The 13,207-nt window shown below is 39.8% G+C and overlaps 1 protein-coding gene across 2 annotated transcripts in view; it reads right to left on the minus strand.

The window, feature by feature from the left end:
* Positions 1 to 579: 579 nt before the first annotated feature.
* Positions 580 to 13,207, minus strand: part of tmem41b (transmembrane protein 41B) — a 46,686-nt gene continuing 34,058 nt past the window's right edge. For both annotated transcript variants that reach the window (XM_060940433.1, XM_060940432.1), the window contains exons 4-7: positions 12,312 to 12,405; positions 12,066 to 12,170; positions 8,414 to 8,552; positions 580 to 2,087 (exon numbers count right to left, since the gene is read on the minus strand). In XM_060940433.1, coding sequence (XP_060796416.1) covers positions 1,918 to 2,087; positions 8,414 to 8,552; positions 12,066 to 12,170; positions 12,312 to 12,405 — 508 coding nt within the window. In that variant the 3' untranslated portion in view covers positions 580 to 1,917. The remainder of the gene's footprint in view (positions 2,088 to 8,413; positions 8,553 to 12,065; positions 12,171 to 12,311; positions 12,406 to 13,207) is intronic.

Consider the following 13,207-nt stretch of genomic DNA (forward strand, 5'->3'; position numbering starts at 1 on the left):
AAAAAAGACAATACATATGAGGCTTTATAAATATAATTTGGTGTCACAAATCGTGCTCAGAGATTGTATCATATATTATATTATATTATATTGACATGAGTGTTTTACTGGGAAACACACCACTCATATTTTTCATATGAGCTACATTCAGGACATGGAGAAACAAAACCGTGACATATTTTTCATTATTCTATCCACATTCACCGGATATGAGCAATTGCGCGCTCTGATTGGCTACTCTACTATTAGGATATCAGCTCATATACCATGAATAGAGAAAAACAAAATGGTGAAGCATGTTGCTGAACCAATGGAGGATGAAATAAAAAATAATCGAAAACAACCCCCCCCCAAAAAAAGTAAATAAATAAATATGGGCGGCACGGTGGTGTAGTGGTTAGCGCTGTCGCCTCACAGCAAGAAGGTCCGGGTTCGAGCCCCGTGGCCGGCGAGGGCCTTTCTGTGTGGAGTTTGCATGTTCTCCCCGTGTCCGCGTGGGTTTCCTCCGGGTGCTCCGGTTTCCCCCACAGTCCAAAGACATGCAGGTTAGGTTAACTGGTGACTCTAAATTGACCGTAGGTGTGAATGTGAGTGTGAATGGTTGTCTGTGTCTATGTGTCAGCCCTGTGATGACCTGGCGACTTGTCCAGGGTGTACCCCGCCTTTCGCCCATAGTCAGCTGGGATAGGCTCCAGCTTGCCTACGACCCTGTAGAACAGGATAAAGCGGCTACAGATAACGAGATGAGATAAATAAATACAAAAAAGCCCAACAAAATATGGAATAAAAGTATTTGATGGTAAGAACGTATCTTTTTTTTTTAATTTCTCAAGAATTATAGCATTTTTCACAAATCACTACTGTCATTGCGCCGGTTTGTTTACATTCTAAGCGGAAATTATTTTGTCGGACATTTCAGATAAAGCTTCTATTTATCGAATTTGCAACAAAAAAAAAAAAAAAGGAGGCTCTCTTTCTCAAAATCCAGTGAATGTGGATAGAATAAAATAGTTATTCCACTCAATCTCATCGTACATGGCTTATAGCTAACTCGCTTCATCGGCTATCAGCTCGGGTACAATTCGATTTTGTGGAATAGCCGTCAAATATTCTCGCTCATCGAAATCGATGAATTGTCTTGATAAATTTGGGTACTTTATGTTTGTGAATGTGTCTGTATAATAAAAAGAAAATCACATGTCGGCTTGAAGATCTGAAGTTTATCTTCTCGTGTCGAAAAACTCGCATTTTTCAAACAAAACACATCATGGATCTGACTGACATATTTCCCCCCGATATTTCACTCCAATGATGTCACTTCCAGTATTTTCCCGCTGACTAGATGTGCGGGAACCGATTCAAAATTACATTTTTAAATAAAATTCAAAAACAATTTTTTTAATTAACTTGCGTATTTTTTTGGGTAGATGCGTCCATGAAGTTTATCTTCTCATGTTGAAAATATGTTCACGGCTCGAAGATAAACTTCATATCTTCGTGCAACTGTGTAATATCCTCCATGTACTGCATCATATAATATAATAAAATATAATATGCGCACGACATATGTGACGGATGATGTATTTAAATTTCTTCCAACATAGCACCCTGTTTGTGCTGCCGATGCAACATGGGCTAAAACCACCTCACCTTCAGGTATTGCTTGAAAGTTAGAAAATTTAAAAATAAATGACTCCATGTAGGAGCGTTAATTCCGACACAAGGTTGGTGAAAAACAAAAAGAAAACAGATATAAATGTTCATTCTGTGACAAAGAAAAAGAACAAACATTTGATCACGAGCTAGTCTGAGTTCAACAGTTCTGGGCTCATCGTGAAAGAAAAGCACAGTTGTGCGTATGAGGACCAGGAGAAGCAGGGTGAACTCGATGACGGGTAGAAGAAGTGAGGTGGCACTTTACTCCATCTTTTCCTGCAGCTTTCTCTGGAAGCACACTGGGAGAATAGAGACGACGGCCAGGACAGCCAGCACGGCCAAAGAATACCAGGACACGGCTTCGCCTGCTGTGGTCAGCTTGTAGAGTGTCGTTCCGGCGTTTATCGCTACGAAAGATGGAGGAGCAACTCCTGAAAGAAAGAGAGATGCGAGAGCACACTGAGAAGCTGAAACTGTCAGAGAAAAAAAAAAAATGCTATTTCATATCCACCAGCAGGATGCTTTCACACTTCATTTGGAGTGCTGGCTGGAGTGATTCTGTGAATTATTTCAAATCAGTACTTGTGTTTCCATAATAACGCTCCAAACAGTACTAGCTTGCTATCAAAATTAGATTCATTGTGATTCGTCATAATAAAGACTGGTTTAATGCTGGTGATGAGGTGATTGTTTACCTTTGCTGCTTTCGAAAATCAAGAGAATTTGAGCTGCTAGTGTGACATTCCAGTGAATGCCCCAAAGATAGACAAGATTTTAGTTCGTTGCAACATTAGTGTACTGGCAATTAAATAATTTCAACTCAAAATAGCGTCAATTAGAATTGAGCCGGATACTCGGCTGAAACGAGTATCCGGTACGGATAAAGCACTTTTGCCGAGTACGAGTATTATACGAGTAATATGAGTCAATATCTGTGCTCGGACTGAATGAAAATCCTCACACAGCGTCACAGCGCCCCTCCCCTACACACACCGCTCTGCTCACTCACACAGAGAACAGCTCTCTGTCTCTCCCTCAGTCACTCAGGTTCGCAGCTCTTTTCCGTTAACGTTTCAGGTTTCTTCAGCTTCAAGTTTGTTTTTATTTCATTTCGTACTTACTTATAACCAGTAGAGTTCTGGTAAACATGGGTTCATTCAGACGTAGTGCTTGGTAGAAAGTGACTCGCGTTGCATCTCTGCCTGTCGGAGATTTTTTCTTCTTTTTTTAACCGTCGGTTAAAAACGGGTTTTTTTTACTTCACGCATTGAGTGACACTTTCTTGCTGTAATTCATGTAAAAATAAAGGTAGTAGTGGTATAAGTATTACAAATTAAGCCACACACACACACACTGCCGGTTGTCGGAGTTTTTTTTTAAACCGTCAGTTGGCTCTAACCAGTTTTATTTTACTTCACGCACTGAGTGTCTGACACTTTCTAGGTAGTAGTGGTATAAATAATATTACAAATTAAGCTACACACACACACACACACACACACACACACACACACACACACACACCCCCCTGGTGTGGAAAAAATAAATAAATAAAATCACACTGATCATAAAAAAAAAAAGTTAAAAAAAAGTTATGTTGAGTATGAAAACTCTTACATTTCATTTCATAATTGCAACCGCATGTGTTGTCTTCATCGTTGCAAAACTTGTTCTGTAAATAGTTCGTTTGCTATCGTGATCAAAACCATTGATCTGAAGCGCAATGCTGATGCTGTCCTGTAAATAGTTTTCTAATCAGCAATAAATATAACAATTTCTGATCAACCCATATCAATTGCATGCTTAAAATAACATACTGGTTAAAGCCCTGCCCATTTCAAGACAACCAGACCCACTTCCGGGTTAGGCCCCGCCCACTCCCGGGTACGGATACTTCAACAGATACAGCTGTACTCGCTCATCCCTAGCGTCAATATTCTTATATTCATTGACTAGTAATATGAAGAGGTTTCACCAGCACTCTGGTCTCCAGACTGAAAACAAATTAACTGGAATTCATTTAATTCAAATTTGTACACCAGTTAAAACTTATCCGACTGAGGGTAACGGGTGAGCTGGAGCCACCTGAAAAGTTAACCTTCAGAAACCTTGCTGTGAAGAAGAAAAAAAGATGCAGACAGCATTCATTTGTAATAACAAAAGTGCTCTGAAAGCACAATATCCCCCGCTGGAAACCATGCTATAACTCTGGGAAAATGTGACTGAACTGAACGAAATTGCAATATGTATATTAACGACATATAACAAAGAATCCTGCCACGTTTTGTGAAATTCCTCCAAACATTGTGAGAGGAGTTGATTTCAGAAGGTGAGCACCCTTCCCGGGACAAACGGACAGACATCGCTACGACATAACCCCCCTTCGGGCCTTTCGGCCAGCGGGGGATAATTTTTTTTTTTTGCCAAATTACATGAAATTCCTCCAAAAATTGTGAGGGAAGTTGATTTCAGAAAGCAAGCACACCTTGATGAAATTGCCAAAGTACAAGTTTGTTAATAATCAAGGGCATAACTCTGGTAAAATCTGTCCAAATTAAACAAAATTTCAATATGCGCATAACTGTCATACAACAAAGCCTTTTGCCAAGTTTGGTGAAATTCCTCCCCAAATTGTGAGAGGAGTTGATTTCAGAAGAATGTACACCCTTATGAAATTGTCAAAAGTTATTTAATCAAGGGTCAAAACTCCGGGAAAATTTTCACAAAGTAAATTAAATCGCAATATGCGCATTACCGTCATATAACAAAGCCTTTTACACCAAGCTTCGAGAAATTCGTCCAAAAATTATGAGAGGAGTTGATGTCAGAAGGCGAGCACACCTTCATGAAATTGTGAAAGTACAAGGTTGTTAATCAAGGGCTGTAACTCTGGTAAAATGCGACTGAATTGAACAAAATGTGTGTACAGCCGACATCTAACAATGCCTTCTGCCAAGTTTCATGAAATTCCTCCACAAATTGAGAGAGGAGTTGATTTCAGAAGGAAAACACACTCACAAAATTGTCAAGGTATAATTTTGTTAATCAAGGGCTGTAACTCTGGTAAAATGTGACCGAATTGAACCAAATTACAACATGCGTACTACCAACATATAACAAAGAATCCTGCCGAGTTTTATGAAATTCCTCTAAAAATTGCGAGAGAAGTCGATTTTAGAAAGTGAGCACCCTTCCCAGGACGGACGGACATCGTCATGACATAATCCCTCTTTGGGCCTTTCGGCCAGCGGGGGATAAAAAGGGGTCACTTCCCACAGGATTACAGTGGTGCTTGAAAGTTTGTGAACCCTTCAGAATTTTCTATATTTCTGCATAAATATGACCTAAAACATCATCAGATTTTCACACAAGTTCTAAAAGTAGATAAAGAGAACTCAGTTCAACAAATGAGACGAAAATATTATACTTGGTCATTTATTTATTGAGGAAAATGATCCAATATTACATATCTGTGAGTGGCAAAAGTATGTGAACCTTTGCTTTCAGTATCTGGTGTGACCCCCTTGTGCAGCAATAACTGCAACTAAACATTTACGGTAACTGATGATCAGTCCTGCACACCGGCTTGGAGGAATTTTAGCCCATTCCTCCGTACAGAACAGCTTCAACTCTGGGATGTTGGTGGGTTTCCTCACATGAACTGCTCGCTTCAGGTCCTTCCACAACATTTCGATTGGATTAAGGTCAGGACTTTGACTTGGCCATTCCAAAACATTAACTTTATTCTTCTTTAACCATTCTTTGGTAGAACGACTTGTGTGCTTAGGGTCGTTGTCTTGCTGCATGACCCACCTTCTCTTGAGATTCAGTTCATGGACAGATGTCCTGACATTTTCCTTTAGAATTCGCTGGTATAATTCAGAATTCATTGGTCCATCAATGATGGCAAGCTGTCCTGGCCCAGATGCAGCAAAACAGGCCCAAACCATGATACTACCACCACCATGTTTCACAGATGGGATAAGGTTCTTATGCTGGAATGCAGTGTTCTTCTTTCTCCAAACATAACGCTTCTCATTTAAACCAAAAAGTTCTATTTTGGTCTCATCCGTCCACAAAACATTTTTCCAATAGCCTTCTAGCTTGTCCACGTGATCTTTAGCAAACTGCAGACAAGCAACAATGTTCTTTTTGGAACGCAGTGGCTTTCTCCTTGCAACCCTGCCATGCACACCATTGTTGTTCAGTGTTCTCCTGATGGTGGACTCATGAACATTAATATTAGCCAATGTGAGAGAGGCCTTCAGTTGCTTAGAAGTTACCCTGGGGTCCTTTGTGACCTCGCTGACTATTACACACCTTGCTCTTGAAGTGATCTCTGTTGGTCAACCACTCCTGGGGAGGGTAACAATGGTCTTGAAGTTCCTCCATTTGTACACAATCTGTCTGACTGGATTGGTGGAGTCCAAACTCTAGAGATGGTTTTGTAACCTTATCCAGCCTGATAAGCATCAACAACACTTTATCTGAGGTCGTCAGAAATCTCCTTTGTTCATGCCATGATACACTTCCACAAACGTGTTGTGAAGATCAGACTTTGATAGATCCCTGTTCTTTAAATAAAACAGGGTGCCCACTCACACCTGATTGTCATCCCATTGATTGAAAACACCTGACTCTAATTTCACCTTCAAATTAACTGCTAATCCTAGAGGTTCACATACTTTTGCCACTCACAGATGTGTAATATTGGATCATTTTCCTCAATAAATAAATGACCAAGTATAATGATTTTGTCTCATTTGTTTAACTGGGTTCTCTTTATCTACTTTTAAGACTTGTGTGAAAATCTGATCTTGTTTTAGGTCATATTTATGCAGAAATATAGAAAATTCTAAGGTTCACAAACTTTCAAGCACCACTGTACATGTAAAACAGTACTTTATTAGGATTTTTTTTTTTTTTTACTTCAGTAAAAAAAAAATTAGGAAGTAAGCTTCTTTATTTTGATTTGACATATTTCCTCAGATAATATGGACAAGCCAGAAGGCTGTTGGAAATTTCTGTGAAACATGGTGGTGGTAGTATCATAGTTCGGACCTGTTTTTCTGCATCTGGGCCAGGACATTTTGCCATCATTAATGAAAATTTTTTTAAATAAATAAATAAATAAACCCCAGACCTATTAAAGTCTGATCTTCACAGCACATGTTTGTGGAAGTGTATAACCACATGAACAAAGGAGATTCCTGAAGACCTCAGAAAAAAAGTTGTTGATGCTCATCAGACTGGAAAATGTTACAAAACCATCTCAAAAGAGTTTGGACTCCACCAATCCACAGTCAGACAGATGGAAGAAATTCAAGATCACTGTTCTCCTCCCCAGCAATGTTTGACCAACACAACAAAGATCACTCCAAGAACAAAGTGTGTAATAGTCGGCAAAGTCACAAAGGAACTCAGGATAACTTCTAATCAACTGAAGGCTTCTCTCACGTTGGCTAATGTTAAGGTTCATGAGTCCACCATCAGGAGAACACTGAACAACAATGGTGTGCATGGTGAGGTTGCAAGGGGAAAGCTACTGTTCTCCAAAAAGAACATTGCTGCCTGTCTACAACTTGCTAAAGATCAAGTGGACAAGTCAGGAGGATATTGGAAAAATTTGGTGGACAGATGAGACCAAAATAGAACTTTTCAGTCTCAATGAGAAGCGTTATGTTTGGAGAAAGGAAGAAACACTGCATTCCAGCATAAGAACCTTAAACCCATCTGTGAAACATGGTGGTGGTAGTATCATGGTTTGGGCCTGTTTTCTTGCATCTGGGCCAGGACGATCTTACCTTAGCATCATTAATGAACCAATGAATTCTGAATTATTCCAGCAAATTCTAATGGAATTATTCTCAGGGGTGATAGTGTTCTGGTGCGCCGCGCCGGATTTCCGGCGCGCCGTGGCTGGGGAAAAAAAAAAAAATCTAGTTCGCCCATTGTCCTGTGTCATTCTGAGATGCGCAGATAGACAGTAAAGGGAATTCGGAATTCCCTTTACTGTCTATCTGCGCATCTCAGAATGACACAGGACAATGGGCAAACTAGATTTTTTTTTTCCCCCAGCCACGGCGCGCCGGAAATCCGGCGCGGCGCCGGAACGCTATCACCCCTGTATTCTGCTCATAAACTAAATCTTAAGAGAAAGTGGGTCATGAAACAAAACAACGACTGTAAGCACACAAGCCATTTCTACCAAAGATCGGTGAAAGAAGAATAAAGTTAATGGCTTGGAATGGCCAAGTCAAAGTCCTGACCTTAATCCGACAGAAATGTTGTGTGAACAGTTCATGTGAGGAAACCCACCAACATCCCAGAGCTGAAGCTGTTCTCTACAGAGGAATGGGCTAAAATTCCTCTAAGCTGATGTGCTGGATTAATCAACAGTTACTACAAACGTTTACTTGCAGTTATTGCTGCGCAAGGGACACACGAGACACTGAAAACAGGTTCACATACTTTTGCCACTCACTGATATACAATATTGGATCATTTTCCTCAATAAATAAATGACCAAATGTAGTATTTTTGACTCATTTGTTAAATTGGGTTCTCTTTATCATCTACTTTTAAGGCTTGTGTGAAAATCTGACCATGTTTGAGGTCATATTTATGCAAAAATATAGAAAATTCTAAAGGGTTCACAAACTTTCAAGCACCACTGTAAGAGAATTTGGAAGTATAAAATGAAGACTACATTTTTTTTAAATTATGTATATAAAAAAATGCTCTTTGTCTTTCTTACCGATAAATGTACCAAAGAAGAAGACTCCCAGAGGAACATTGATGACTGGGGACGTGATGTTGATAAACCAGTTTGGGAGGAAAGGCGTAATTCTCAGAAAGATGATGTAATTGATGAGGTGTTCTCGGTGCTTATCGACCTACAGATAAAGGCAGGACTTTATCATTTCACTGTATATTAAAGGAACCAAACAAGAATTATTTAGAAGATTTTGCCTTCAGCATATACAGTACACATACAAATCAAAAAGTTTGGACGCGCCTTCTGGTGCATTGCGATGGATGTCGTTTCTCTTTACTTAGTTGGGCGGTTCTTGGCATAATATGGATTACTACAGTTGTGGTATAGAGCCATTTACTGTATTTTTATCATTTACTATTTGATCTCAAATGCATTAAGGAGGCAAGAAATTGCACTAATTAACTTTTGACAAGGCACACTTGTTAATTGAAAAGCATTCCAGGTGACTACCTCATGAAGTTGGTTGAGATAATGCCAATAGTGTGCAAAGCATCATTAAGGTAAACACTGGCTACTTTGAAGAATCTAAAATATGAAACTTTTTTTTTTGTTTACCACATAATTCCATACATGTTCCAGATGTTATTTCATAATTTTGATGTCTTTAGTATTGTTCTACAATGTAGAAAATGGTCAAAATCCAGACCCCCCCCCCAAAAAAAAACCCAAGAATGCACAGTGGCGTCCAAACTTCTGACTGGAAATGTGTGTGGTATTATAATATCAGGCTTGTAGTACTTGAGTCCAACTCATGCCCTAATTTTAAGAACTCGTGGAGATGAGGACTCGGATATTTTCTTTATTTTTTTGTAACATGCCATAATAATTCAGCATAAGATTTATATCTACATTAATTTTTATACCAATTTCATGCAAGAGAATGCATATTCACCTGTTCATACGTCATGTTCAGGAACAAACTAACGTTAATGGCACTAAAATGCCTGGAGAGAAGCCTCTAGGATTGTCCGCTTTGCTTTCCAGACTTCTCGTGCAGTGGGAAAAAATGCACTGCTGTGTGTTCCACATGTAGAAGAACTATCGAGGAGACGACGGGGACAACCTTGAACTTCAATCGTCATTTGGCAAGACTCCACCCAGAGAAGGAAGTGACACGCTATGTTCATTGCTCTGTTGATAGCGGGGCTTGCTTGCTGAGCGATGAACTAGCTGCTAGTGTTAACCCTCTCTCATGTTATTTGCCCTGTTGATAGTGGGCAGGGCTTGCTGAGGGATGAACAAGCTTTTTATCTGTAGCCTGTTAGCTAAAATTGGGCAGTCGAGCAGTAACGTTAGTCCAACACAGTAGCAGAGACGGTTTCACATAAAGGCAGCAATAGCCACCGTCAAATGGTGTGGATGTCGTCTTGTTCTCGGACTCGACTCTGATCAATAGTGGACTCGACTCAAATTTTTTTTAATGACTCGGACTTGAATACTGGGGACTCTAGGTTTAGTGACTCAACTAAAACACTGATTTAAAAAAAAAAAAAAAAACAGCTACTCCACAAAATTGAGTTGTACAAGCTGATAGCCGACAAGGCACGTAGTGCAGAGTTGGCTATAAGCCATGTATAACTAGATTGAGTGGAATAACTGTTTTATCCTATCTGCATTTCACTTGATTTTGAGAAACAGACCATTTTTATTTTTTGCAAATTCGATAAATAAAAACTTTATACAAAACATCCGACAAAATCATTTCCGCTTAGAATGTAAACAAACCGGCGAAATGACAGTAGCAATTTGTGAAAATGCTATAATAATTCTTGAAAAATGAAAAAAAAAAAAAAAAAAAACAGATACGTTCTTACCATCAAGTACTTTTATTCCATATTCTGTTGCTTTTTTGTGGTTTTGTTTCCGAGAGCTTTTATTCCGTCCTCGGTTGGTTCAGCAACACGTGCCGCCATTTTCTTTTTCGCTACTCAAGGTATATGAGCTGATAGCCTTGTAGGAGAGTAGCCAATCAGAGTGCACGATTGCTCATATCCAGTGAACGTGGATAGAATAATTTCCAATATCTTCACTCAGGTGACATCACTCCAGTGTTTTCCCGCTGACTAGACGCGCATTGTCAAAATGGTGAACCGGTTCAAAATTAAAATTCTTTTGATTAACCTGCATTTTTTTTTGTGGATGTGTCCATATAATATAAAAAGAACATTACACAGTTACACGAAGATATGAAGTTTATCTTCTTGTGTTGAAAATATTTTCACTCCTTCACTTCACTCACTTGTTAACGTTCACCATTCAAAGATAAACTTCATATCTTCGCACAACTGTATAATATCCTCTACACACACCAAAAAATTAGATTATAAAAAAGTTCAATATTTTCCATCAGTTATTTAAGAAAGTGAAAATTTTTATATATTCTCTACTCAGTACACAAACTAAATGTTTCAAGCCTTTTTTTATTTTAATTTTGATTTTTGAAAAAAAAATTATAGTTAAAACATATTTTGAGTTCCAGTAAAACAGTATAAAATACTGTGCATCTCTCAGTGTAGTTCAGTACACACAACCACAATCATGGGGAAGACTGCTGACTTGACAGTTATCCAGATGATCATCAACACCCTCCACAAGGAGGGTAAGCCACGGAAGGTCACTGCTGAAAAGGCTGGCTGGAAAAGGTGCACAAGCAACAGGGATGACCACAGCCTTGAGAGGATTGTCAAGAAAAGTTGATTCAAGAACTTGGGTGAACTTCACAAGGAGTGGACTGAGGCTGGTGTCAGTGTATCAAGAGCCACCATGCACAGATGTCTTCAAGAAACAGGCTACAACTGTCGCGTTGCTAATATCAAGCCCCTCCTGAACCAGAGACAACGTCAGAAGCAGCTTACCTGGGCTAAGGAGAGAAAGAACTGGACTGTTGCTCAGTGGTCCAAAGTCCACTTTTCAGATGAAAATAAAGTTTGCATTTCCTTTGGAAATCAAGGTCCTAGAGTCTGGAGAAAGAGTGGAGATGCACCGAATCCAAGGTGTTTGAAGTCCGGTGTGAAGTTTCCGCAGTCTGTGATGATTTGGGGTGCTGTGTCATCTGCTGGTGTTGGTCCACTGTGTTTTATGAAGTCCAAAAGCAACACAGCCATCTACCAGGAGATTTAGAACACTTCATGCTTCCATGTGCTGACAAGCTTTATGGAGATGCTGAGTTCCTTTTCCAGCAGGATTTAGCGCCTGCCCACAGTGCCAAAACAAATACCAAACGGTTTGCTGACCATGATATTACTGTGCTTGATTGGCCAGCCAATTCGCCTGACCTAAACCCCATAGAGAACCTCTGGGTATTGTCAAGAGGAAGATGAAAAACACCCGACCCAAAAATACAGACGAGCTGAAGGGCACTATCAAAGGCCGCTGAGGTACCTCAGCAGTGCCACAGGCTGATCGCCTCCATGCCATACCGCATTGATGCAGTAATTTGTGGTAAAGGAGCTCCAATCAAGTACTGAGTGTCTAAATGAACATACTTTTCAGAAGTTGGAAATTTCTTTACTGTAAATCCTTTTTTGATTGATCTTAGGAAATAGTCTAATAATTTGAGATACTTTTTCACGATATTCTAATTGTTAGAGATACATTAGTATATAAAACACACACACACACACACCCTTACCTGTTGTGACCATTTCTGTGCTTTCTCTGTGAGGTACTTGTACACCACGGGTCTGCCCACTAAATAAGACAACATGTAGCAGAAAGACGCTCCCAAACCTGAGCACTGAGAAGCAGAACATCTGTACATTACTGAGCAGAACATTTCAGTGTAGCGCAAAATAATAAGTAAAGTGACGACAGTGCAAATGCATCACGGTGTGTAATTATTTGCTTTGTGATCATGTGTACGATTATTCGCACTTACCAGGCAAACCAGGAACAGGGCCAAGGGGAAGGGATACAGATAACCAGAGAGGATACTGAGGAAAATTGAACCTGGAATGGCAAATGTCTGGAGACTGAAGGAGAACTATTAAGGACAACAACAGATTTCATCATCTTTATACTCTAAACTATGAATTTATTCAGCCTAGCCTTTCATGTCTCATATTACAGGAGGTAATGCGGAACAGGGCTGGGTTTCCCAAAAGCCTCTTAAGGCTAAGAGCGTCTTTAACCGCCTCTTAAAGTGAACTTAATGCTCCTAAACCACACTTTTTTCCCCCTTGTACAAAGCAACAATCATTATGTTGACTGACCATGTGTTTTCGAACCATACCTGATCCAAAAGGCCATAAATTAACGGAACCTCAATAAGATGATCAGCTGATTTTCACGGAATCTGCCAAGACTGATCCGGAAGATCCCAAAGGGGTGCATGACGTCACACATGTAACAAAGATCCAGCTATCAATTTCGTTCCTGTGCACAGCAGTGGTTAGACCAGTCTTGATATGGAATCACGTTTTGGAGAGAATTCTGACCGTGATTGGGAATCTTATATGTTGGATGAAGGAGCAGATGATTATCAAGGATATTCCAGAATAAACGGTTATCTTTTTGAGCCCCCAAGACGAGAAACAGATCCCAGTTCACTTGGTTTACGACAGTCCGGCTCACCGCCGATAGCGCACCACCAGCCAGAGAGAACTGGAAAACACAGACTGGTTTGTGGATTTTTATTCTAAGCTGGCCACTGCAAAATATCTACATGCACCTCAATAAATGCAGAAATACAACCTTTAAAACGTACACTTAGTGTAATTACTGAAAGAAAATATGAAGTGGGTGATAACGGGAAATCGACGAACTGTTCAAATG

The sequence above is a fragment of the Neoarius graeffei genome, chromosome 15, assembly GCF_027579695.1.
Source record: "Neoarius graeffei isolate fNeoGra1 chromosome 15, fNeoGra1.pri, whole genome shotgun sequence".
NCBI classification, from domain to species: Eukaryota; Metazoa; Chordata; class Actinopteri; order Siluriformes; family Ariidae; genus Neoarius; species Neoarius graeffei.